Source organism: Glandiceps talaboti, chromosome 13 (assembly GCF_964340395.1).
Source record: "Glandiceps talaboti chromosome 13, keGlaTala1.1, whole genome shotgun sequence".
NCBI lineage: Eukaryota > Metazoa > Hemichordata > Enteropneusta > Spengelidae > Glandiceps > Glandiceps talaboti.
In genome coordinates this window covers 4,521,404-4,547,667 of record NC_135561.1, presented here as the reverse complement: position 1 = coordinate 4,547,667, position 26,264 = coordinate 4,521,404, and the positions used below count along the sequence as shown (strand labels likewise).

The 26,264-nt window shown below is 37.3% G+C and overlaps 2 protein-coding genes and 1 long non-coding RNA gene across 3 annotated transcripts; 1 reads left to right on the top strand and 2 right to left on the bottom strand.

Moving 5' to 3' along the window:
* The first annotated feature begins 256 nt into the window (after window positions 1-256).
* On the top strand, window positions 257-11,906 carry LOC144444549 (NACHT domain- and WD repeat-containing protein 1-like). Its single transcript, XM_078133999.1, has 6 exons — window positions 257-673; window positions 3,078-3,283; window positions 3,748-4,096; window positions 4,319-6,655; window positions 7,402-7,644; window positions 8,996-11,906. Exons 1-6 carry the CDS (start codon window positions 568-570, stop codon window positions 10,969-10,971), a joined length of 5,217 nt encoding a protein of 1,738 aa, XP_077990125.1. The 5' UTR covers window positions 257-567; the 3' UTR covers window positions 10,972-11,906.
* Window positions 11,907-12,888: 982 nt separating this feature from the next.
* On the bottom strand, window positions 12,889-18,546 carry LOC144444939 (caspase-8-like). The gene is made up of 3 exons (XM_078134491.1): window positions 18,215-18,546; window positions 15,794-15,948; window positions 12,889-14,246 (listed from the first exon to the last, which is right to left on the bottom strand). Exons 2-3 carry the CDS (start codon window positions 15,888-15,890, stop codon window positions 13,612-13,614), a joined length of 732 nt encoding a protein of 243 aa, XP_077990617.1. The 5' UTR covers window positions 15,891-15,948; window positions 18,215-18,546; the 3' UTR covers window positions 12,889-13,611.
* A 1,337-nt stretch (window positions 18,547-19,883) lies between these two features.
* LOC144445045 (uncharacterized) lies at window positions 19,884-23,260 on the bottom strand. Its single transcript, XR_013481872.1, has 3 exons — window positions 23,135-23,260; window positions 22,095-22,178; window positions 19,884-20,780 (listed from the first exon to the last, which is right to left on the bottom strand). It is a non-coding gene; the product is annotated as an uncharacterized LOC144445045 (long non-coding RNA).
* Between the last annotated feature and the right edge of the window lie 3,004 nt (window positions 23,261-26,264).

Here is a 26,264-nt window from a genome sequence, read left to right as displayed (position 1 = left end):
ATGCTTAGGGTCGGGGGGCTAGGGTTGGTCGGGTTTTCAGAAACACACTTTTTTTTTATTTGGCCTAATATATAGAAGTACACTTGCTTACGTACTTTATGCTAGCATTTGAATACTGTCGGATCGTTTGACCTAGATTTCATTCATATTCAAAAATCAACTCTGTATTGTTTATCATAACTATAGTAACGGTGAATGACTAAGCACTGCACTGTACGTGTGTGTGTGTGATATGCCCATTTGTACTTCAACTCAATTCTATACATCGTCCAGGTCAAACAAGGACAGCATTAAGTTACCATGTGTTAGAATTCACTGTGTTCCATTGGCAACAAGCTTAGAAAGGTGGTTAAACCATACCTAGGCAAGGCTTAGGCTGGAACGGAATCGAACGGTTCACTGCTCCACTTCTTTGCATGTAATTGTCGGTTTCGATTTGGGGAGTCTTTATCCATATTAATATACGTCACGTACATGGTCAACTAAATCTTCCAAGGTAAAAGATCTCTGTTGATTAGAGACCACATCAGAGCATCGACAGTGGCATGAAGATAGTGTACGATCATCATGTCAGAAGAAGCGAAATCTCAGCTGTTGTTAGGGAAGTGTCACGTGAATCTACCGCCATTAAGGTCACGCGTAGTACGTATTTTCACCAGCTCGACATTTACAGGTAGGTAACCAGCTTGAATAACTAATGACATTTAACATTGTAGTTTGTACTCATGACCTTGATCAGGGGCTGCACCTTGATAAATAGTACATGGCGACATACTGGGTTACAGCCTTGTCGAAGCATAGACCCTACCACAGGGGCATGTAATATTTCATAGATTGTTGTTTTCCAGGTCTACAGACTAAATATAACAACCTTTTGAATATATATTCCTACCTGTACACGTAGTACTATAGAGATTGATACATTTGTAGCAGCAAGATTCGAATGATATTTTCCTTAGCAAACGGAAACCTAAGCAACAATACACGCCCCAGTGGACCCTACTTCTAAGTTCTATGGTCTAAGTGTGTCACACACCTTTTGTTATTCTACAGCTGCAAATACAATTCAATATTTACTGAAGGCGTACATTGACGTAAAATACTATAGTTAGCTATACATGTACAGTGTACATGGGTAGCAAATTACGTAATAATGTCTTGCTGCAGAGCCTGGTTTTACGAGTTGTCAAATTACGGTCGATACTAAATGACTGTGGCTGTGTTGTGTCTGTGTCGAACTTTGTCCTGCCGGCAAGGTGCGTTGCGATGCTTGAAACAACACAAGATTTTCAAGACTAAAATTATAGTTTATATTCATTATCTGTGCTAAATTTTGTGTCTCTACCTTATGTGGTCTATATTTTGTACAAATTTCAATCTGACCTTGCAAGTTCTCAAGTTAATGAGTGTGGGTACACGTACATACGTACGTCTGTATTGAATTTGCCGTGGCTGGCAAAGTGGGTTCATAACGCTCGAAAACAACACAACATTTTGAAGACTAAAATTTTAGTGTATATCCATTATCTGTTATATTACATTATAGACCCTATGACCCTTCTTGTTTCGTAATTTCTGTTTTTTTGTTTTGAGTAAGTCAACAACGAGATCACAGCCTCCCACAGTACCCATTCCTGAAAAAAGAGCAAAAAATCATCCCATATACCCACCTTCATAAAAACGCTAGTCGATAACCTAAAATGCTGTAACGACTGATAAAATCCTCTATTTCTTGAGCGAGAGCGAGAGAGAGAGAGAGAGAGAGAGAGAGAGAGAGAGAGAGAGAGAGAGAGAGAGAGAGAGAGAGAGAGAGAGAGAGAGAGAGAGAGAGAGAGAGAGAGAGAGAGAGAGAGAGAGAGAGATTGCACTAAAGTATAGTGACAGAGTCCTACTGTTCGGGGACCGTCTACTTTCCTACGTACACCACATTCTTACGATATAGATGGCTGCCGCCCCTTGACAACGAACTATTTAGCAAACACTGCTTCTTTAAAACGTGACATGGACAATTACAAGTTGACTGGGCTACACCTGACTTGTAATGTTCACTCTAAGATGGTTGGCACTGAGTAAAGATCTCTGGCTTTCTATAATCTACCGCGAGACGAATACTGTATTGATCTAGTACAGGGCAATGATTTACTCTGGAGAATTAGCAAGTCACTGACACTTGTGATGTCATTGACGTGGGTATATGAAAGGTTTACATGGTATTCAGTGCACGTTCCTATAATTCAATATATTATAGACATTGAAAATTGCACTATGTAGGAATACTTGTCAGCTTAATAAATACTTACTTTATTATTATTATTGCCTTTTTTATCAATATATTATTCTTTAAGCCTGTTCCATGTACTTTTTAGACATAATTATTTGGATTAAAACAAGTTGCTCAGACGAGAATATTTCACTTCAAAAGATCACTGATCACAGTTTGCATGAATACTGGGGTGGGGTGGGGGTGGGGGTGAGTTGATGCCGATAATTTCAGTTAAATTTTCAGTAAATGAGCATGCATTGAATCTTTTTGGCAACTATCTCACCTGGGGGGACTTTTTCAAGAATTCGACGTTATTGTATTCGACGAAATCATGGTTAGAAAAATATTATGATGGTATCGCACCACATTTATTTTTAAAAAACATATCACGACACAATTCAAGTAGTTGCATATTCATCAAATGTATTGGGGGAAAGAACATCATATAATTTTACCGGTTTTCTGTGCCGGCGCAATTTCCAGAAGAATGACGACGGCTTTAATTTTGTCAGGGGTAGGTTGTAGCACATTATATGCCAAAGTTGACTGTGATATAAATCATCAAAGGTATTGTCAGGTTAGGTCACGAGGTCATCAAGTGACAGTGCACAATTATAACTAAACATTGAGTACATCGTACCTTATAGTTACTGGTGCTTGACGAAGTGAATGTTCACTTTGCGGTGACACCGACTCCAGGCCGGTTGGACGATCTCGTGCAAACAGCGCACGCCAGTATACGTAAATGTGTACTGTAGTACAACAACTTTTCAGAACAACTTTGAAATATGAATCTAATGTTGTTTATATGCAGATACCTCGGTAGAACGGAATGCCTTGATGAGAGATGTCTATCCTAAACTAAAAGATTACTGTAAATCAAAGTATGGATTGGAATTTCAAGTGGTTGATATGAGATGGGGTGTACGTGATGAAGCTACAGATGATCACATGACGTCAGAATTATGCATGAAAGAAATTGCAGAATGCCAAAAAGTCTCCACTGGTCCAAATTTTGTGGTACGATTGATTTTCGTTTGATTTTTTCATCGTCAATTCTACCCTTGACCTTTCTAAGATTTGTAGTCACTATACATATACACTGACTATGTACACACACACACACACACACACACACACACACACACACACACATACATACATACATACATACATACATACATACATACATACATACATACATACATTCGGCGCGCGCATGTCCGCGCTCGCACACGCTGATATATATATATATATATATATATATATATATATATATATATAATAAAATAAATTATATATATATATATGTGTGTGTGTGGGGGGGTGTGCTTTCGTAAGCGTGTGGGTTGTTTAGTGGTGTGCGTGTGTGTATGTGTGTGTGTGTGTGTGTGTGTGTGTGTGTGTGTGTGTGTGTGTGTGTGTGTGTGTAATGGCGCATGTTACAGTAATACAAATCACATGGGTTTCTCATAATTTTCCAGACATTTCTGTGCCAAAAGTATGGTTACCGCCCTTTCCCACCAAAGATTCCTGCTAGTGAATTTGAATCTATGAGACAGGTTTTGATAGAAGATGGAAAATCCGTGGAAACACTCGATGAATGGTTTCACCAAGATACCAACTCAGTTCCGCCTATTTATATACTACAACCAATTAGTTCTAAATTGGTACATTTCAATGACAACGCTAATCCAGACAAAATGGACCAAGATCGCAATAAATGGTGGGGTGTATTTGAGAATATACAGGAGTTACTTAGATATGCTGCCACCATGTGTCAGAAGAAAGGACAGTTTGACGAAAACCAAGCATCAAAGTATAAAATATCAGGTAAGCACCCCGTGTTTGCTATTTTGGAAGCAATCTCTTGAGACATAGAACTCTAGATCTAGATCTGGCAGAAGTTTAAATTTGCTGTAAAAGTTACAAGATTAATCCTTGAAAAACCAGAGATATTTACATCACTTTGCAGAGTTTTGTCAATTGCTTGAATGCTACGATTTGGCATTGTCACAAATTTATGAATAACCTTCATTGCGTTTTGCCTTGCAGTCACTCATGATGAAGTGAAACGTGGTATTCTAGATGCTACGGGCAACAGAGAAGATCACTGTGTCTGTTTTGTTCGCAAGTTTGCTGATTTAACTGAGCGCGTAGGCGAAAAAGAAGTGAAAAATTTCATTGATATCAACTGGCAGGATAACAAGATTGATGAAGACGCCAAACAACTACTAACAGATTTGAGAGACCAACGAGTTCGAGGTGTTTTGAAGAAATCTAATGTCATCGAATCTACACTTGGTAAATGGTCTGAGAAAGGAGTGGATCCAGCTATCCCTGAACATAAACAGTACCTAGAGAAATTCCTTGATACGTTTTACAAGACCATCGTTGATCTCATCGATCGCGCTGCAAAGAAAGACGAAAACAATCTCAACAGTATACCCATGTATGAAGAGATTCTCCAACATCTAACTTTCTGTAAATTGAAGTGTCAATCATTTCACGGCAGAACAGAGCTCCTGACAAAGGTTAAAGGTTACATACAAGAAAGAGTCAATGGCAATCCAACTGGGGCATACCCGATGGTACTGTATGGCGAGTCTGGTAGTGGGAAGACATCAGTGATGGCCAAAGCTGCGTTCCAGTCAGCATCAGAATGGTTTGGTAAAAGCAATGCTGCAGTGGTACTGAGATTCCTTGGTACAACGCCAGCAAGTACAGGTGTACGTCAGTTACTGAAATCGATCTGCCAGCAGGTATTGACCATATATGGTCAGGATCCAGAAGTTGTCCCTGATGACTACTTCAGGGTTGTTCGTTGGTTTGCACAAGTTCTCAGATACGCCACCAAAGCCAAACCACTGGTGATTTTCATTGATTCTCTTGACCAATTATCACCCGCTGAGGGCGCACACAGAATGTCCTGGTTACCGAGGTATCTACCTCCACATGCAGCTATCGTGGTATCCACTCTTCCGTTGGAATTCGGTATTTTAGAGAGGTTGAAATCAATCCTTCCAACAGGAGCACCCCAAGCAGAAGTGACACAATTGTCTGTTGATGAAAGTACGAAGATTATCGAGTCGTGGTTGCAGACCGAAAAACGAACAGTCACGACAGAACAGAAGGCCATCATTTCTAATGCAATACAAAAGTGCAGTTTACCACTCTTTCTTAAATTACTGTTCGACCAGGCTTCACGGTGGCAGTCCTATCTTCCAACATCTCAGATCAAAGTTGAACCATCAGTGAAGGGTATGATATCATTGATATTTGATAGACTGGAGCAATACCATGGTAAAACACTGGTATCACGTGCCCTAGCCTACATGACCATCTCCCAGAATGGTGTTGCTGAAGCTGAACTTGAAGATTTGCTCTCATTGGATGATGAAGTTCTTAATGAAGTCTACGCTTATTGGTTACCACCGACGAGAAGAATCCCACCACTGCTATGGACACGTATACGATCTGAAATCAACGACTACTTAGTGGAGAGAGATGCTGAGGGGTCACGTGTCATCTACTGGTATCATCGCCAGTTCATCGAAACAGCCAGAGAACGATATTTACAAGATCCCAAGCTTGTGAAGAATTTACATGGTTCTTGCTCTGAATATTACATTGGTACTTGGTCAGGAGGTGCGAAAAAGCCTTTCCAGTACACGTCCCTTCAAATGTCGAAATTTAAAAAACCACAGAAAGACGAGGAAGACCGCAAAGTAGGCCCTCAACCTCTTGAATTTGGAAATAGTCGTTTTAATGTCAGGAAGCTAGAGCAGTTACCATTCCATTTGATATACACCAAAGATGCCAATCAGCTAAAGAAACATGCGCTGTGTAATTTTGATTTCTTGGTGGCCAAATTAAAGGGTATGGGTCTTGGAGAAGTTCTTCAAGATTTCAACATGGCCTTCCAAGAGTACCCTGATGATGACGAAATTCGTAGAGTTGGTGACGTAATCCGTGTTGGCGCATCAGCCCTGAGAACGGCACCCGATAATCTCATCTACGAATTAATTGGAAGATTAACAGATGCCAAGGGCCAGTACATCACAAAGTTGGTCTCAGATGCCGAGAAGTCAACAGCCAGTAAGACCATACCGATTCTACCTTACAACCGATGCTTTCCTGCGGCAGATGGTTTGTTGCGAACACAACTAGTTGGTCATACTGAGGAAGTTATAAGTCTTGCTACAACTTCTGATGGGCGACTTCTTGTTAGTGGTTCCAAGGACAAAACAGCTATTATATGGGACTTGGACAGCTGTACCATTTTGCACACACTGAAGGGACGCCACAATGCCCCGGTATTTGAGGTTGCCATCACGCCAGATAGTATGCTTGTTGTCACCTACAGTTATAGACGACTGGAATATCGTGACGGTGAGTTAAAATTCCATTTGAATTTTTAGAAAAGGATGCAAGTCGGGCTTATGTAATTCATGAAGAGCGAATCTATCTTGTTTTAGAAATTATTTCCTATTCCGACTGACAATTTGATTTTAATTCACGACTCATCCTGTTATAAACGAAAATTAATATAGAATTCTATAATTCATTTTAGTGGTCATTCATATTAATACAATTCAAGTATGACCAAATGTCCTCAACTAAGCGTGTTTGTCGTTTCATGTGCGTGAAGTATAGTAATGCAATACATGTATGAAGCAATATGCTAGGTGTGGATGACTCACAATAGAAAAGTGGTTCGGAACTTACAGCAGTAATAGAAATGACAATACAAGCAAGTAGTAGATTACACTGGGAACTCTGTTTTTTATATGCACGCACACTCCAACTTGTTACTGAAACTTACATCACACAAGAATGCACGCGCACTCCAACTTGTAACTGAAACTTACATCACACAAGAAATTTGATTTGATCGTCTGCCTTATCGGCGAGCTTCGTGCTGATTGGTTGATTATGTATGACGTATGACTATATAATGAGTTCATCAGAAACGGCAACAATGTTAACAACAACAACGTATAACACAAAATATGAATCAATCAATGTAATTCACGACAATAGGCCAATGCAGAAACACATTGGTTAAGTGATGCAACATGCAGTATTTTATTTGGGAACCAGTTGGTGAAATGTTTATTTTCTTTTAATTTTCACAGAGGAATTACGAAATGAACAGATTAATGTTTGGAATGTCGAAACTGGTGAGCACTTTTTAAATCTGATGGGTCACACCGGGAAAGGTCATTGTTCTATGAAATTCACACCAGATTCAAAGTTTGCAGTAAGCGAAATGTACACCGAAAGAGTCGACCGTACAACGTACGTCAGAGAGTACTTCTTCGTGGTATGGAGTCTTGAAACGGGTCATCAACTCTACCCTCCAATTCAAGCACATAAAGGTAAAAATCTCCTAAATTGTTATTCATGTTCTTACTAGAAAAGCAAGGTAAATAAATCTTTGTTTCCGATAACACGATTTGAGAAAATAGGATAGGTAGGTTGGAATTTACTTTATTTTACATTAATTTATAAAAGATTACTTTGACCCCAAGATAAGATACTTGTCGGTCACAATACTTTCGTGAGAGTTGGATGAGTTGTAAAGACAATTATAGTTGAGTAGATGAACACATTATGCAGACTGTACTGTTATAGTCGACTAAAAAGACCTGGCTTCTATCTGGAATACAATTTGTTTAAAGTGACCACATATGAAGCAAAGGCATAAAGGTGTACACAGAAATAACAATAAATTATCATAGTCTTACCTAAGTTTTTGCATGCAAGAGACAGAATAGGATGACTCGTATTGTGATAGTACTGCTTGTGGTTCTGTCTGCCAGTATTTATATGTCCGTCTGTCTATCTGTCTGTCTGTCTGTCTGTCTGTCTGTCTGTCTGTCTGTCTTTCTCTATTTACCTGTAATTTGCATTCTTATGTATAGTGTTGTATATACATATTCAGAAAATATTTGTTTTGATATTGCAATAATAACTGAAAACAATACGTTTACTTACCCTATAGTGATTAATTAATTAATTAATTAATTAAATGATTGATTGGTTGGTTGGTTGGTTGGTTGGTCGGTCGGTCGGTCGGTCGGTCGGTCGGTTGGTTGGTTGGTTGGTTGGTTGGTTGATTGATTGATTGATTGATTGATTGATTGATTGATTGATTGATTGATTGATTAATTAATTAATTAATTGGTGAAATGGCAATATATAGACACAAACATTTTGTTGCATAGCATCAGGTATTCTTTCACCGTGACGATATAAAAGAATGGTATTACTAAAATTAAGGTTGCCGTGGAAATAAGTGGCCTAAACGTTTCCCAGAGACAATGCAAGGGGAAATTACTTAAAGTGTTCTTATTTCAAAACTAGTGGGTATATCTCAATACAAACTTGTCACTTGCAGGTCATTTAATTCAAATGTAGCGTAAATTGAGAATATCGTAAACAGCCTTGAGAATACAATCATTAGTGTATTTACTGCTTACTTCCCGTAAATTGAATTGGAAAGAAATGTTATCGACATGCTTTCAGTAATAACGTAGACAGGAAGCCATATTGTATGTCAATGTTACAAAGTATGTCTATATTATTTATTTATTTATTATGCGATAAAATTTAAATTCCGCCGTGTTGGTTGCAAACGCAAGTTGTCAGAGTTGAAAATACATGAGTGTTTTGCCATTTTAGATTGTTTATTATAAAGGTTTCTATTTTGTGCTTGTTTTCTTTTAGTATCTATCAACGATCTTGTCATCGCAAAGTCTAAAGAAGGACGACACCTGATTGTGACATGTGGTGAGGAAGAAGACCCTGGCATCAAAATATGGGATTTGTTGTCTGGTAAGATGGTAAACGAGATCATTGACCGTAGAAAACTTCGACCCAGTCCATCTAGCAAACTAGCTGTCACAGCTGATGGTCGTTACATTGGGCTCCACTTCGAGAAACATGTTCTACTAGATGTCTATACAGGAGAGTTTAAGTACTTCGACGAAAGCGAACATAACAGTCCTTTCGAAGCCAGATTTCTAAATAATGATACACAACTAATGTTCCTTGATAACTTTGGTATCATAATCTATGATGTCGCAACCTTAAAGACCGTCAAAAAGATGAGCATAGGTGGTGGTCATGGCGGAGAGACGTCCAAGGTCTTCTTTACAGAAGAGATGAAACTGGTGTTTACGCTCAATGACAGTAATGAATATGGAGTAGCCTGGAAACCACCAGAGGATTGGAAAAGTGATGACGATCTCAAATTTGTGGAAAGGCTTCAACACACTAAATACGTCCAAGATATGTGCATGGTTCTGCAACAGTCGAACCGATTGGTGATCACTGCATCGGATGATAAAACGATCAAAGTTTGGAACATAAATGGTATCCAAGATACAGAAAAAGAGGACGACGACGATGATTACGACGACGATCTTCTTACGCCCTACTACCTTGAACGTTTTTCCTTGCGTCGAACCAATTACAGAGTAAAGCTACTTGGAGATGAAGAACGTGTGGTCATGGTCGATAGACTTGGTAAAAACCTAACCATGTATGATGTTGATAACGGAAAACAACTGGCTACGACTGAATGGGAAGGACTGTACGACCACCCCGTGACTGGCATCGATACCACACCTGATGGCAGAAGACTGTTTGGCGTTGGCTCCCTCACTTTGAATGAATACGATACAAAGACGTTGTCGATGATTGGTAGTCCCAAAGAGATGGATACATCATGTTCGGGCATTCGGATATCTCCTGATGGCAATGCAAGCCTCCTATTGAGTGGGGACTCCTTCGTTGATGATATATATGGCTACGACATTAACAAGCAGTGGTATGGAGGACAATGTGATCCAGATACTAGGCCAAGTGATATCTTCTTCCTTCGTGATGAGAAAGTATTGGCAGCTTGCGCTACCTGCTATGTTATTTTCAATTGGAAGACCTTAGAAGTTATAGCAGATCGACGCTTAGAATTTGTACATGGTAACGATAACATGAGTTGTGCTGCACTGACGAAAGATGAGAGAGTTCTACTGGCGGCGTATCCCGATGGTGTAATCAAGTTATATGACGTCAGTGTTGCCAGTGATACTCCGATGGCAAGACTGCAAGCCCATGATGAAGACAGCGAAAACATGCACAGATCAGATGAATATGGCATTAATGATATCACTTTATCGTCGACCGATAATTTCTTCGTGACGTGTTCCAGTGACAAAACGGTCAGGTTATGGGATAGAGCTTCACTTCAGCGAGTACATGTTTTCACGGGGCATGAGGATATCGTCACCATAGCAAAGATTACAGCAGACGACCAATTTATTCTGAGTGCCGCCAAGGAGGAGGTAACAATCCGAGTCTGGAGCGTTGCCTTAGGAATTCAAATTGTCAACATTTATGGTTATTCAGCTATAGAATCCATCAATATCATCCCTAAGAAGAACAGAGTATTCATCACTACAACTGATGATAGGGTCTTGTTCTTCAAGGTCAACAAAGTTGACAAAAGCATCCTCCAGGAAAGATGGCGAAAGCAGAATGATCAATCAAGTTTGCTGCCACAGCAGCAGCAGCAGCAGCAGCAGCAGCAGCAACAACAACAACAACAACAACAACAACACAAGCAAAGTGGGAAACAACAGGCGGCAAGGCAGACGCCTTCTTCATCTCCAACTAAATCGAAATCATGTGTTGTTCTGTAATCATCAATGGACGCAAATAATCACAAATGTTCACCGCTGATGACGCAAAACCAAAGGCTTATCCGTCCGTCTGTCTACAATGAAATCTAAACGAGTATAAAATCTGAATAACACATTAGACACTATTTACTTATGTTAGTCTGGTTACTACGTATATAGTTTATCTATTGAAAGGGTGAAGAAGGATATCAAGTGTTAATAAAGTTTTTGAATATTCAGGATAAATTTTCGAGAAAAAAATTCCGCAATCATATTAACTATAATCATGTATATGTACCACAGATATTTGAATAATAGATTGATGAATACGTTTCTAGGTGTGGATTAAAGCTTCATTGTTTTCACAACATGTGTAAATATCAATTGTGTGTAGTGTCTCAAAATTTTAAATGCCATGTAGATGTTATGAAGCTAGGGGCTAAAATCGAAATTAAAATGACAGTAAACTACTGTAACCGTGAGTATAGTGTTATAAACTATTTCACTCAACTACGTCTTAAATTATAATAATTAGAATGAGTTCTATTCTTCTCTAGTATCATTTTACTTCCATCAACATTACTCGACTCATACTTCAACTTGAATTTATCAGAATTAGAAAATCAAACTTTACAATCACTCAAAATTACTTTTCTTGGATGTTCTCGAAACGATTTATTGTTGAAAGTAGTGCGCCCGCTAGTGGTACTAAATTTGAATGCCGCTCTCTCTAGACGTAGATACATGAGCTTATTCGTGGAAACTGCTTATAAGCAAGACTCAGAGAAGACTGGCGTTTCAGCTTGAAACAGTGGGGGTGTACAATGTACATTGAGACCTAAGGCCAATTTACACGCAAAATCATCAGCATTACTTATTTCAAAAAATACGAAATGTATCTTGACCTACACCATCGGATAATAAGAATACGTCCATTGAAATGTTCATTTGAGGCACAGGGTTATAAAACTTTCATATATTCTTCATTGAATGTTTACGTTTATTATTTTTACCCTTTCACATTGTAATAAGCTGACTAAAGCAATCACTGTGTGTGGGGATGAATGAAGTGATTTTAAAGAGTACACCACGGATTTATGTATGTATGTATGTATGTATGTATGTATGTATGTATGTATGTATGTATGTGTGTGTGTGCGTGCGTGCGTGCGTGCGTGCGTGCGTGAGTGAGTGCATACATGCATGCATGCATGTATGTATGTATGTATGTATGTATGTATGTATGTATGTATGTATGTATGTGTACGCGCGCGCGCGTGTGTATGCGTACTCGTTTGTGTGCGTTCTACCTGTGTATTGAAGTGAGCGAGTGAGTGCATACGTGTTTGCTAGCGAGTGAGCGCTACGAAGTAACAGGTCAAATGGCAGGCCTGGTTTAAATATTAATGGGAAAAGGCCATCAATATTGCAATCGATATGGTCATAGAAAACAGTTTGCATACACTCACCTTCCCCTCGGTCTCGTCGGTTCTCTAAAGGGCGAGATCACTGTAGTTCAATGTAGGCCTCATAACCCCAACCCCAACCCCCTTCTAAATAAATTGACCAAAATTGAAAATTATTTCAGACAGGAAGACCAATTTCAAATCAATAAGCAGTAGTATGTAGTGCTATGAATAAAAACATTTAATGTCATGCATTTAATAATTCTTCCATTTTCTGATTTGATATATTTCTAGAAATATTTGTATTTAGGGGTACAAATCATATTCCATTAAAAGTAAAAGTGATTTCCACATTTCAACCCGAGAACTAAAAAAATTGTTTTATTCTAAATACTATAAAATATCATACACGTGATGATGTTATATTGATTTATACATATTTCCCACCCCAATCGCGGGAGGGAATATGCTTATGTGTGCAATATGGATTATACAAACTACATAATCCTAGCAAATAGTTATATACAACATTGCTTTGAAGGTGTCTTCGCAAAAATAACAACCATCCTCTGAACAGAAACCGAACAACCATCTTTTTTGTATGTAATGAAAAGAGTTTATCCTTACCCTATGTTGATGGTAACTACTCATTGGACCATTTTATTAATACATACGCCCAAAGTAGCTGGCGAATGAGTAGTTACGCTTGCATCGTGTGTATCGGTTCAATGAAATTTAGAGTGAAACGAAATTTGTCAGTCAGTAAAACGAATTTGAAATACATGTACCCACCATATATAACGCTTACATCCTGTTTCGTTTAAAACGTGTGGTGTATATTCAAATCAGATACGTATACAATACGTTTCAGTGATTAACATTTATTTCAGTGCACATCATTTATTGTGTTCACTATGATTCTATATCCCAAATGAACTTTCGTGCTGGGTGTATGTTATAATGGAGGGGGAGGAGTATGAGTTGTAGTTAGTAGCCTAAGTAAGCAACTTATCATGATTGTGTTTAGAAAATGCTTATGTGGGTTTGTATGAACCATGCTGTTCAAATTTCAAAAGGGAATACTTCTGTTAAGAAAATGGATACATTATATAGTCATTCGTGCCAAACAAAGAAGTCCGATGAAGTGTTTAAACATTGTTTAGACACGTGATGGATTGATGTGGACGGCTTTTAAAATTGTACATCAAATGTAGATGACTTGATGTGGACGGATCTGAAGCTGTGCATCAAACTGTCACAATAAGTACACCTTCTTTGTCAAAGAAAATGTAGGTGCTGGAATCTGTATATCGCTCTCTGTAGCAACTTCGTTATTGACAATGAGTAAGATGTCCAAGAGATGATGCTCAGTATGGTACTTTATCAGAGACTGAACCAACTTTGTGATGTAATACGAACCCTTAGCAGGGTTAGGATCTCGAAATGATTGACAACCAGGGAAAGTAGAGTGACCAACCAAGAAGTCAGCCCAATCGTATGATGTTGTGTTCTCAACTGGAGCAGCGTCAGGGATTTGTTTATTCCCAAAGCTTATGGACGGCGAATCTAAACCCCAATATGGATGCTCTTCCCCAGTCCCAGGCTGACGGCAAGCCTGGATGAAAAACATCTTAGGTTTACTTTTCAATGTTGGGCATTTATTTGAAGTAAATAGAGACATAAGATCCTTTATACGAACGCTAACACCGTTGCAACCGTAAACCACATCATTAGGTCCACCATGTGAAAGGATGAAAACGACGATGCTATCATATGCTGAATGGTCCTGCATAGCGGCAACCTGTAGAACTTTCTTCATGTCATAACTTGTCATGTCTTTGTACACCAAAACGTTGAATTTCAGCTCTTTGAAGGTTGACATCAGTCTTTCTAAAATACAAACAAGACATCATCCGATCATAGTTGCATATTTGGTTCACAGACAGCAACCTTATTATGATAGTTGTTATATGTATATATACATACATAATAATAATGAAATATTTCCAAACGTTGTGATCTAACGACTAAATTATGGCGGATTGTTATATTACTTTAAAAACACGTAAACGACAAAGGTACTGCTGACAACTAAAAAGTGTGAAGTAACATTTCAATTTTAAAAAATTACAACATGATGACAAGTACTACATGTACTAGAGACAATGACTATTTTGCAACAAATTGACACAGGTAACAACTGGACTGAGTTCTTTATGTTTAGTTCTTACTTTAAAGTTCCTAACAGTACGATTTCTTGTTAGGTACTTGTGATTTTTAAGTGCTGAAACATGGTGACTGTGTGTATAGTCTAGTTTTAAGCACACTTGGGAAGCAAACTTGAGACCGATATTCTGTCATCGTTGTGATAATTGTGATATTAAGATATCATGGTCGATCGTATCGAAGGCCATACTGAAATATATTTATTGGTCCAAGAAATAAACTCAGTCCAACTACGACAAATTGAAGTTAAAAAAAAAGCGGGGGGGGGGGGGAGTACATCGAAATGTTGGCATAATGTGAGGTAGAAATTAAAAATGTCTCGACGTCACTATAATCTTCTGATCTTTATTAAAGCCGACAGTTGCCTTCTTCAAGGTAAAACTCAAACGTGTTTCTGGTTGGTAAACTGAATATTCAGTTATATATGTAAGTGTCTTACTGCAGAGAGCCGTGCTCGGTGCAATATTAATTAATTAGCAGAGCATTACAGACTTAATTCAGAGGACAGGGGTGTTATAAGTCGTTATTGGAGTTTCACGCTTCCCCAGTGATCATATCAGGCGACTGATAACATTGGGATTGATCAAAAATACTGTACTGAACAAAAATTCCGAATTAAATACTGTTCTGAACAAAAAATCTGAATTAGTCTCCATGAAAGTAAATATTCCCTCGCTAACTATAGAAGTAAACATCTGTAAGGAATAGTTTAGTCCGACCATCTTGTTACGCAATGTATATTACAAACATTTAGATGACATATCGACTTTGTCAATCTCAATTTTATCAGTCGCCTAGTGATCGCTGAGGAAGCGTGAAACGTCGAGTAACGACTTTAATATAACGTCCTTATTCTTTTGAATGCAGTATATAATGCTCTGCTACTAATATTGCATCGAACACTTTTCTCTCCAGTAAGACACTTATACTTCTATGAAAATGTGTGTGTGTGTGTGTGTGTGTGCGTGTGTACACACTTAACTGTTTCTTCTATATGCTCAAATGAACCTGCTTAGTGTATATATATGTTTATACACACACACACACACACACACACACACATATATATATATATATATATATATATATATATATATATATATATATATATATATATATATATATATATATATATATATCTTAACAATTTTTATTTCTTTCTGCTTCTAATAACATGAGTGAGAACGAGAATACATTTACTAGCATATTACCTGTGTCAGCTTCAGTGCCTTCTCGATCGCCTAAATCAATACTGCCATCTCCAGCCCATTTTATAGTTGGCAAACCCACGGTAGTTTGCCAACGCATTACCTACAGGAGGGGGTATTGGCCCAACCTGACTATGAGTATTGCCCATATTCTGAAACTAAAACGAAATTAAAACTAAAACGGAGAGATAATGCTATATTTTAAAGGTTGCTTAATGCTTTCACCTATCGAATAAGCAAAGCTGATCTTAGATTCTTGACAGTTGTATAAACTGTATTGACAATTCACATTATGGATTGCGTCAAATGTCTGTTTTCCGTCTAGCGTCTTGGCATACCTGAATCTCGCCAGAAAACTAATCAGTTCTAGCTATTACCACAGAAATGTTTGCACAGAATTTGAATTGGGTCATTTTCAAATGGTACCCTTCCCAAATTCATTATCTGAAATGAGCCCCCGCCGATTATGACTCTAGCGCGATATAGCGTTCCCTATCTTCCTTAGCCAACCCCCTAAAGATTCTTGGCTTGCTTAGACCTTGGTTGACGTGTGAAGTTTGACAAACATTACAGCAGAAGAAAGTAATCTGTGGAGGAATAAATATCAGATCGGATTCAATTATTGCTTGTAACTGTCTCTTGCAAAGGTGATTTATATGTATTGTAATACAAACGTTGCATGTGTCTGTTGGTGGAGGGTCTGTGGTCTCATACAGAGGGTGATTTATATACATTGTAATACAATTGTTGCATGCCTCTGTCTCTTGCAGAGGGTGATTTATATACATTGTAATATAATTTTAGCATTATCTGCCTCTTGAAGGGGGTGGTTTATATACATTATAATACAATTCTTGCACGTGTCTGTCTCTTGCAGAGGATGATTTATATACATTGTAATACAATTGTTGCATGCCTCTGTCTCTTGCAGAGGATGATTTATATACATTGTAATACAATTGTTGCATGCCTCTGTCTCTTGCAGAGGGTGGTTTATATACATTGTAATACAATTGTTGCATGTGTCTGTCTCTTGCAGAGGGTGATTTATATACATTGTAATACAATTGTTGCATGCCTCTGTCTCTTGCAGAGGGTGATTTATATACATTGTAATACAATTGTAGCATTATCTGCCTCTTGAAGGGGTGGTTTATATACATTGTAATACAATTGTTGCATGTGTCTGTCTCTTGTAGAGGGTGATTTATATACATTGTAATACAATTGTTGCATGCCTCTGTCTCTTACAGAGGGTGGTTTATATACATTGTAATACAATTGTTGCATGTGTCTGTCTCTTGCAGAGGGTGATTTATATACATTGTAATACAATTGTAGCATTATCTGCCTCTTGAAGGGGGTGGTTTATATACATTATAATACAATTCTTGCACGTGTCTGTCTCTTGCAGAGGATGATTTATATACATTGTAATATAATTGTAGCATGCCTCTGTCTCTTGCAGAGGGTGATTTATATACATTGTAATACAATTGTTGCATGCCTCTGTCTCTTGCAGAGGGTGATTTATATACATTGTAATACAATTGTTGCATGTGTCTGTCTCTTGCAGAGGGTGATTTATATACATTGTAATACAATTGTTGCATGCCTCTGTCTCTTGCAGAGGGTGGTTTATATACATTGTAATACAATTGTTGCACGTGTCTGTCTCTTGCAGAGGATGATTTATATACATTGTAATACAATTGTTGCATGCCTCTGTCTCTTGCAGAGGGTGGTTTATATGCATTGTAATACAATTGTTGCATGTGTCTGCATGGTATAGTCCACAAACCGTAACGATTACAATCATGATAAGATACATGTTTTGTTTTTGTTTGTATCGAGATAATGACAGGGCTAAGGGGCGCACCGTAACACAAATTGAATATTTAGCTATGGGGTGAGGATATGTTTTTATTTCGCCGGAAGGGCTGGGGGAAGGGCCAAGGGAAGACGTTTTGAAGTTGCCAGAATGTACTAACCACATCCATAGCATTGCATTCCAATACCACTGTGTATAGTTTTATAAACATTGCAAACCAGGAAATCAGTGTGAAATGCGTTAAGATATACATGTCAGGGTTTTCGACTTTTGACCTTTGACACAAGGTCATGATATGGTTGGAATATTTGACATACACGAAGTTACCTCGCACGAATACCATAATGCAGACAAAGATACATGCACAGTGTATGGTCATGGGCTACTAGAAAGATACATGCACAGTGTATGGTCATGGGCTACTAGAAAGATACATGCACAGTGTATCGTCATGGGCTACTAGAAAGATACATGCACAGTGTATGGTCATGGGCTACTAGAAAGATACATGCACAGTGTATGGTCATGGGCTACTAGAAAGATACATGCACAGTGTGATGGTCATGGGCGACTAGAAAGACGTAAATCCTCACCTTAATTCCAATTACTCATAAAATATTATATTGTCCCTTCTTGAATAAGCTTCCTCTAACTTGTCGGTGACTTCCTCTATGTCACCCGCTGCTCTACTTCCGTAAATATTCATTCAGTGTTGTTGTATTTTGGCCCCGTCACTGTTGGAACTATTCTAACTGAATTTTCGAGGAAAACAAAGTGAATGTTTGTACCTCATATGATTTCATATAACACATCCGTGCTGAAGAAATGTCAAATCAGAAACAAACTCCAGAAGGAAAAAAAAACATTTTGAAACTGAATAGAAGGGAATTCCCCAATCGCACTGACTTAGTCTCGGTTACCCAGACTCTCATCGCTGGGGCTCTTCTACGAATTCGCGAAGACTTATGGGTAACATGTTGAGCGCCCTCAAACCACAGGGTAAAGGACCAATGATCAATTTTGTACTCGCGATTTTCCGGATTTCTAATATTATTTTCTGTACATTCCAAATAAAGTTTTAAATACTGTTTCCTCTTACTGTTTTTTTCTTCTATTTCCTACCTGATATCAATGTCTTATCTGAGTTTATCAGCTTTGCATTAATTAGTAGCTTGCTAGAACAAACTCACTATTTGCCCAAATTAACTCATTATGCCGTGAGTGTAAACATCTACTGATCCGACTAAATGGTAATACACGGACGTGTATTACCATTTAGTCGGATCAGTAGATGTTTACACTCACGGTATAATGCGTTAATTTGGGCAAATAGTGAGTTTGTTCTAGCAAGCTACTAATTAATGCAAAGCTGATAAACTCAGATAAGACATTGATATTAGGTAGGAAATAGAAAAAAAACAGTAAGAGGAAACAGTATTTAAAACTTTATTTGAAATGTACAGAAAATAATATTAGAAATCCGGAAAATCGCGAGTACAAAATTGATCATTGGTCCTTTACCCTGTGCTCAAACTCTCGGTTTGGTGAACATAATTTCAATAATTCAGTTGTATGGCATACTATCGTATCCAATGGTTTTTTTTTTCACATTCCGTTAATATGTATGTGTATTAGTAAGAACTCGTTGAATTGCAAAGATGGGTGTGTACAGCTTTCACGCCAAGGGTGGTAGTAATTGAAAGATTACAGCCATATTCGATATTCGATATATACCACAGAAAGGAGGGAGAGGTTTGATCTTTTGACGTTGAAACTGTCAAGTTTGCAAGGCTAGCTTTTGCGAAGTCATGTACATTTTGGAGTTCATATCACAGCCGTGCCGCATTTATTTGTTTTCCAAATAGTATTATCTTATTGGCAATTTATCAAAGTTGTATTCAAATTGTGAATAAGCCATCTACTATCTACAGGACTTGAAAGCTTTGCAATTCGATCATTGTGACCAACTTCTCAATGATTATTTAGCTTTATGTTATTAGTTCATGATCATAATCCAACACATGCAGGTGAGCATTTTAGCCAAAGTTATCACTTCACCGAACAAGTCCCATTCTCAATGCGATCTTGCCAAGACCATCGCATCGAGGAGGATGGAAGGTTTACGGGGTTATCAAACTGGACATTCTGGTAAGGTTAGTATTTTTCGCTTTACTTCAGTTTTACACACACCATAACTTAATATCGAATCCTGTCGGTTATGAAAATCAAAACTGAAAATCAAAAATTTAAAACCTTATCAAGAAATCACGAATACCCCAAGTTTGATTAATATTTTATGAATATCAACATTATATGCTAAATAACCACCCTTATATACCAAATTGCGCAATTAACTACTGGATGAATAGCAACCTTACATGACCAATAACCCAAGTTAACTACCGGATGAATGTCTCCCGAATATGACGTAAAAGAACCGAACGAATATCAACCTTATATAGAAATACCTCAAGTTTACTACTAGACGAGTATCAACATTATATGACAAATACCTCAAGTTTACTACTAGACGAGTATCAACTTGGTATATCGATTCTGAATAACTCAACTTAACTACTGAACGAATATCGACCTTATAATACGACTTGCCCACGTTGAGTATTGGACGAATATAAATTACATGTACGGTTGGCACTTTGTGAATGTTTCCTCACTGATACCACGTTTACGTATAACTAGTGTGTTAACATCCACCAGTAATATATTACATTTAAAATGTTAATGAAATCAAACTAGAAGTCAGATGACAATATGAAGCTTTAAGAAGCAACAGTGCTTACAATTTAATATTCAGATATTGGTGTTAGGATTATTCGATATACAATATATATCAAACGCAGGGATTGTGCTTCTTGATCACAAAATGGAAAAGATATTACGAAGCAGTTGACATCACTAGGATTAAGATTAATATATATATATGCAAACTACTCGTACATTGAGTTCGGTCTTCTTGTGATTTTTGGAATAAACGCCCTCTCATCAATGCCGTCTTTTGAGTTAAACATCATCGTCTCTTTGTACGTCGAAGCCGTCTTCATATCGTTTGTTCTGAACAGAACGGAGTTGATTGGTATATTCGCGAGAGGCATCGTCAATGTCACCACGTCTGCCTGGAGGGCGCCTCCATCCTCGTTGCTATAAATGAAAAGATGAGGTAACAAATATGTTAACAAATGTTTTTTTGTTTATAGTTAACTTTTAATTTTTGTTTTCCGTTTTAAAAGTATTCTTCCCTACAGGGTATCATGTAATAATCAATTTTAAAATCTTCGTTTCACTTTACTACTAAATTTAAAGAGTTACTTCTACCGAGCGCCCTCAAGCGGCGAGCTTTAGTGGATGTCGGCGACCCCCGTATTCGGTGGAAAGAGAAGTTCTTCCAAATCATTACTTTCCTTATATGACACGATGTATTTTTAAAAAGTGAAATAAATAATATTTTAACAATATAGGAAAAATAAACAATTGTAAACAAATAGGCCTTTTTCGAGTTCCGATGATAAGATTAATAATTATCCCAAAAGTAAAACACCTTGAGCACCCTCTGCCCGATAAAATTACATTACATTCATATTTTCAAAAGGTTATAATTACATTCTCGTGATTAAAAAAATAGAGATTTATATAAATATACATAAAAGATACAACATGTACCTGCGTAATAGCTACCTGTTTAGCTATTCCGAGCAAGCGACGGACATACATACATACATACATACATACATACATACATACATACATACATACATACATACATACATACATACATACATACATACATACATGCACACACATATATACACACACATACATACATACATACATACATACATACATACATACATACATACATACATACATACATACATACATAAATACATACATACATACATACCACATATATACATACATACATACATACGTACGTACGTACGTACATACGTACATACATACATACATACATACATACATACATACATACATACATACATACATACATACATACATACATACATACATACATACAATGTACATACATACATACATACATACATACATACATACATACATACATACATACATACATACATACATACATACATACATACATGTAATAGAGCTAATAGTTGTGTTGTTAGTCGCAGTGGTAGTAGTGGTGCTGTTAGTGACAGACAGACAGACAGACAGACAGACAGACAGACAGACAGACAGACAGACAGACAGACAGACAGACAGACATAGTGATTTGTTAATTCATGAGTTTTAAGATTAATTGCAGAAAGCCAAACTTCAATCTTTTCGAATTCACAAGTTTACTCTCGATAGTCGACGTCACTAGTAGAGATTTCAGAATACCAACGCATTCCTACGAAAAAAACTTACGAATTTATCTGCAACTGTTACAATATTTCTACCATACGTCATACATATAATAACATTTATACTTACACCTAAAGCACTTGTCATGTAGATTTCACCAGAAATACAAAGGATAAGGAATAACCCAACAATGGCTGCCTTGTTCATAATGGTCTGTAAATAAAGATGTAAATACAAAACATTGAAGGACATACCTTTAATATCAAGAGAAAATTGTCACCATCCTTTTCAAACATAAATTTTGCATTTCTTTGAAACTTATTTCTTATCTAATCCCAAACTAATGTACACGGTTGCCACAACTTTTTATATTTCACTACAAATTAAATGCTGTCTGTCTTTTGATAGAATTTGCAGTAATGTTCTCGTTCTCTCAAAAAATATGTATTATTCACATATATCGGAAAATATATAGAAATATAACACGTTGGTTTATTTAATTTTAGTCATACACCCTTTCCTTACAGTACAGAAATTCTGTAGTTCTGTTGTTTGTATTATGGTGTCGAAGTAGCAGTGCCAGTGGTTTTCGTAGTAGTAGTGGTATTGGTGTTAGTAGTTGTGTTGTTAGTACTAGTGGTATTGTTAGTAGCAGTGTTGTTGTTTGTAGTAGTGGTAACAGTGGTAATAGTTTAGTAGTGGCATTGTCAATAACAGTAGTTTGGTGGCAGTGGTGGTATTGGTGGCAATAGTAATGTTGTTAGTAACTTTGGTATTGTTGGTAGTAGTGGTATAAATGGAAATGATGGAATCGGGTGGGTTTGGAAGATATCAAAGTTGGTGGAGGGGGACACGATAACGACGTCTTGGGTACAGTACAGTAATAGGTATGAAATAGAATACAATAGAAATTCTGATTTCTCAAATCCAAAACGGTATACGTAATATGTATGAATTTACGGTGTAACAAAGATTGTATTGTTATGGAAACTGATAAACAATGCCAGAGAAGGGAAACTCATAAAGAAAGATAAAAGCATACAGCATGCGATGGATAATAATAACATTATGAATATTAACTTAAACTACTGGCATATACAAGTTGGTCACATTTTACAGTGAGCGGGTATCTCCGATCAATGGTAAAGTGTAAATGAAATAATACTTACAGTGAGTAGCTAGATATCTGCTATCGTTTGTGAAGCGTCAAAGGATATCACAAGTGTCTACTTGCTCTGTTAACCTCCCTTGCCTTTTATGAGATATAGCTCGTGTTTTGAGTGTTTGAGTTATGAGTTATTGCAAACGTGATGAATGCGTCCAATAATCAATTTGTTATTTATGATCAATGATTTTTGACTGCAACTACCAAGGTGATCGATTGGTATAATAGACAAATGTAAAAGTGTAAGATTGATATCGCGGCGTTGTAAATGTACTGTCTTTAGGAACGTTATCTCTTCTGTTTTCGTCTTTCACTGTCATATTTGATAAAGATGAAAACCATACCTTGAGATTTCAATTCTAACTCTTCCTTCTAACCAACGCATCTTTTTAGATCTGTATCTTCTAAAGATAGATTAAGATTTGACAGATATGTTTATATACCCAGAAATATTTGAACGGCATTCTGGCGATGTGCGTTCCGATTTCCATGGTTTCGTTTGTGGCTTGTCGCAAAGTTACATTCGATCTCGCTAGATATGATGCACAACCGACGAAACAATTCACAACATCGTGACAGATTTAAACCAAGATTTCGCAGAAGATTTAAACTTGTCTCTGCACTACACCACGTACAGAAAATAATGACCAATAATTAAGAGATACAATCATGTGTTTTATAAATAATTGACCAATTTTAGTGAATACATCTTTTGCCATTTGATGAAGCAAAATATCACAGTTTATCTTATGAGATGGCGCTTGCCTACGGTAGAGTATGACATCTGAACACTTGTCTATCCCAGGTTTAAACATGATAGTAGAACATTGACACCACAACTCAATATAGGATTAGTCAAATGGATTCATATTACTAGCAGTGTTTGACAGGTATCATTGACAGCAATGGGTTAATCCAACAAAGTCCATGTAAAACAAATTCAAGTCTGCTATTAAATATTTTTCAAATTATCTATTTCGCTGATTCGTAAAAACTTACTTTGTTTATGTGGGGGTAAAGTAGAAAGCACACAAACAAGGCCTACTGCATATTTATATCTTTGTGGAATTAACTCTGTGGTGTTTGTTTGTGTTTGTTTGTTTGTTTGTGTGTGTGTGTGTGTGTTTGTGTGTGTGTGTATGTATGTATGTATGTATGTATGTATGTATGTATGTATGTATGTATGTATGTATGTATGTATGCATGTATGCATGTATGTATGTATGTATGTATGTATGTATGTATGTACGTACGTACGTACGTACGTACGTATACGTACGTGCGTACGTATATGTACGTACGTACGTACCGTAAATATGTATGTGTATGTATGTATGTATGTGTGTATGTGTGTATGTGTGTATGTATGTATGTATGTATGTATGTATGTATGTATGTATGTATGTGCGTACGTATCTATGCATGCATGTATGTATGTATGTATGTATGTGTGTGTATGTATGTATGTATGTATGTATGTATGTATGTATGTATGTATGTATGTTGTGTATGTATGTATGTACATGTATGTATGTGTGTGTGTGTGTGTGTGTGTGTGTGTTGAATGAATTTATTGGGTGCATGTATGTAATGTAATATGTGTGGTAAACACGTGCATAGTCAACAGTTTTTCCCTCTATCTATATGGCTGTATGTTTGGCTTTCTGTCTTTTTCATCGATGAATGGTATGGGTGATAGGTTCTAAAAGGGGCAAAGCTGTTAGATGGCTCTAATGATATCTTTTGATGGGTACTTTGCCGCTTTCTGGAGATAATTGTTTCAAAACGTTACACATCTTTTCGCGAGGGCGACTCCCCCATTCCTACCAGACCGATATCGCACCTTATATGTGGAAACAGAAATGGTGACACGTTCAAATAGAAATTATCGCATTGCATTGTGTGATGTAGATTCAGCATGTATTACTGTCTAGACGACTTGCAAAACTTATACCGTTGCAGAATGTCTCTATACACCCGTTATTTTAAAACATATATACAATACTTACACTGTCAAAGTGATCTTTGGCCACGTGACCTAACTCTCAGTGTTGGTTAAATAATCACGAGTACAATTGTGTCGATGGTTATATGTATTTCTAAATACTGTGACCAATTGTAAATGGTCAGTGTGAACTGTTTGAACAGATGAATAAAAATTGGTGACACTAAGTAAGTCTACTGGAAAAATAATGTTCGCTGATGAAGTTCGATTTCAAGGCCACTAGACTGTCTTTGTGTCGTCCCTTGTCTCTCTCGGAAAACTATGACAAATGTGTGTGCATTCAGCTCCGAACGCATGATGTATGCTCCTCGGCGTGTACGTGTGAACTGAGCTCAATAGCCGACTTTCCGGTTCTCCCAGCATACAACTCATTATTTACCATCAGAACGAGGCGGAGAAATACCTCTGCGATTGTAGTCTGCCATATGGGAAATAGTAGACGTCGGGTAGATTCCAGTGTGTATCTTTCAGGTATGGGTAAACAGGATAACTACTGCGTTTCTTTTTGTTTTCGACAACGTTGGGGGTGATGTCGGAAAATATTACAAAGTTTAATTTCCAGTAGGGACAAAATCATGCCCAAATGCGTTGATTTTGGATATACAATCGCATCGTAAAATCGACGATAATGATAGCCAAGTGTCCACCAAAATGTATGTGACTTACATATTTCATAAACTATGTGAAGACTGATGATCCTAAAAGTCGTCTGTGCATACAGTTCAATTATTTTTCCTTTGTATAAGAACACAGGCACCCAGAAAGAAGGGAATGTTCAAGTTGTAAACAAGGTTAGATTAACTTTTGAGACATTATTATGTACGCCTTCCTACAGAGTGCTGCAGCTGGGTGATTATGTATGACTTATTAATGTTGTCAAACCATACAGTTATCATAAATGTTGTGAAAACTTGATACGAGTACGTTTAAGTTGAAAGACCGAAGTTTGCATGGCAGATCAGATGACAACTGGCAACTTGTATCTGCTTAATGACGTCATCAGTGGTAGTAATTCCATCCAAATTGTCTTTCACTATGACCCGAGTATATGTATTCGTAGGTTTAATTTAGAGTGCCCAAATAAGATCCCACAATATTGCACAAGCTCATCAACAAACGAACATCGTTT

Excerpts from the sequence above, each read along its gene's own strand:
- LOC144444939 (XM_078134491.1), bottom strand. The coding sequence starts at position 15,890 with ATGCGTTGGCAAACTACCGTGGGTTTGCCAACTATAAAATGGGCTGGA. Across the intron at positions 14,247-15,793 it reads AGGCACTGAAGCTGACACAG|AAAGACTGATGTCAACCTTC; the intron begins GTAATATGCTAG and ends TTTGTATTTTAG.
- LOC144444549 (XM_078133999.1), top strand. The coding sequence starts at position 568 with ATGTCAGAAGAAGCGAAATCTCAGCTGTTGTTAGGGAAGTGTCACGTG. Across the intron at positions 674-3,077 it reads CACCAGCTCGACATTTACAG|ATACCTCGGTAGAACGGAAT; the intron begins GTAGGTAACCAG and ends GTTTATATGCAG. Across the intron at positions 3,284-3,747 it reads CCACTGGTCCAAATTTTGTG|ACATTTCTGTGCCAAAAGTA; the intron begins GTACGATTGATT and ends ATAATTTTCCAG.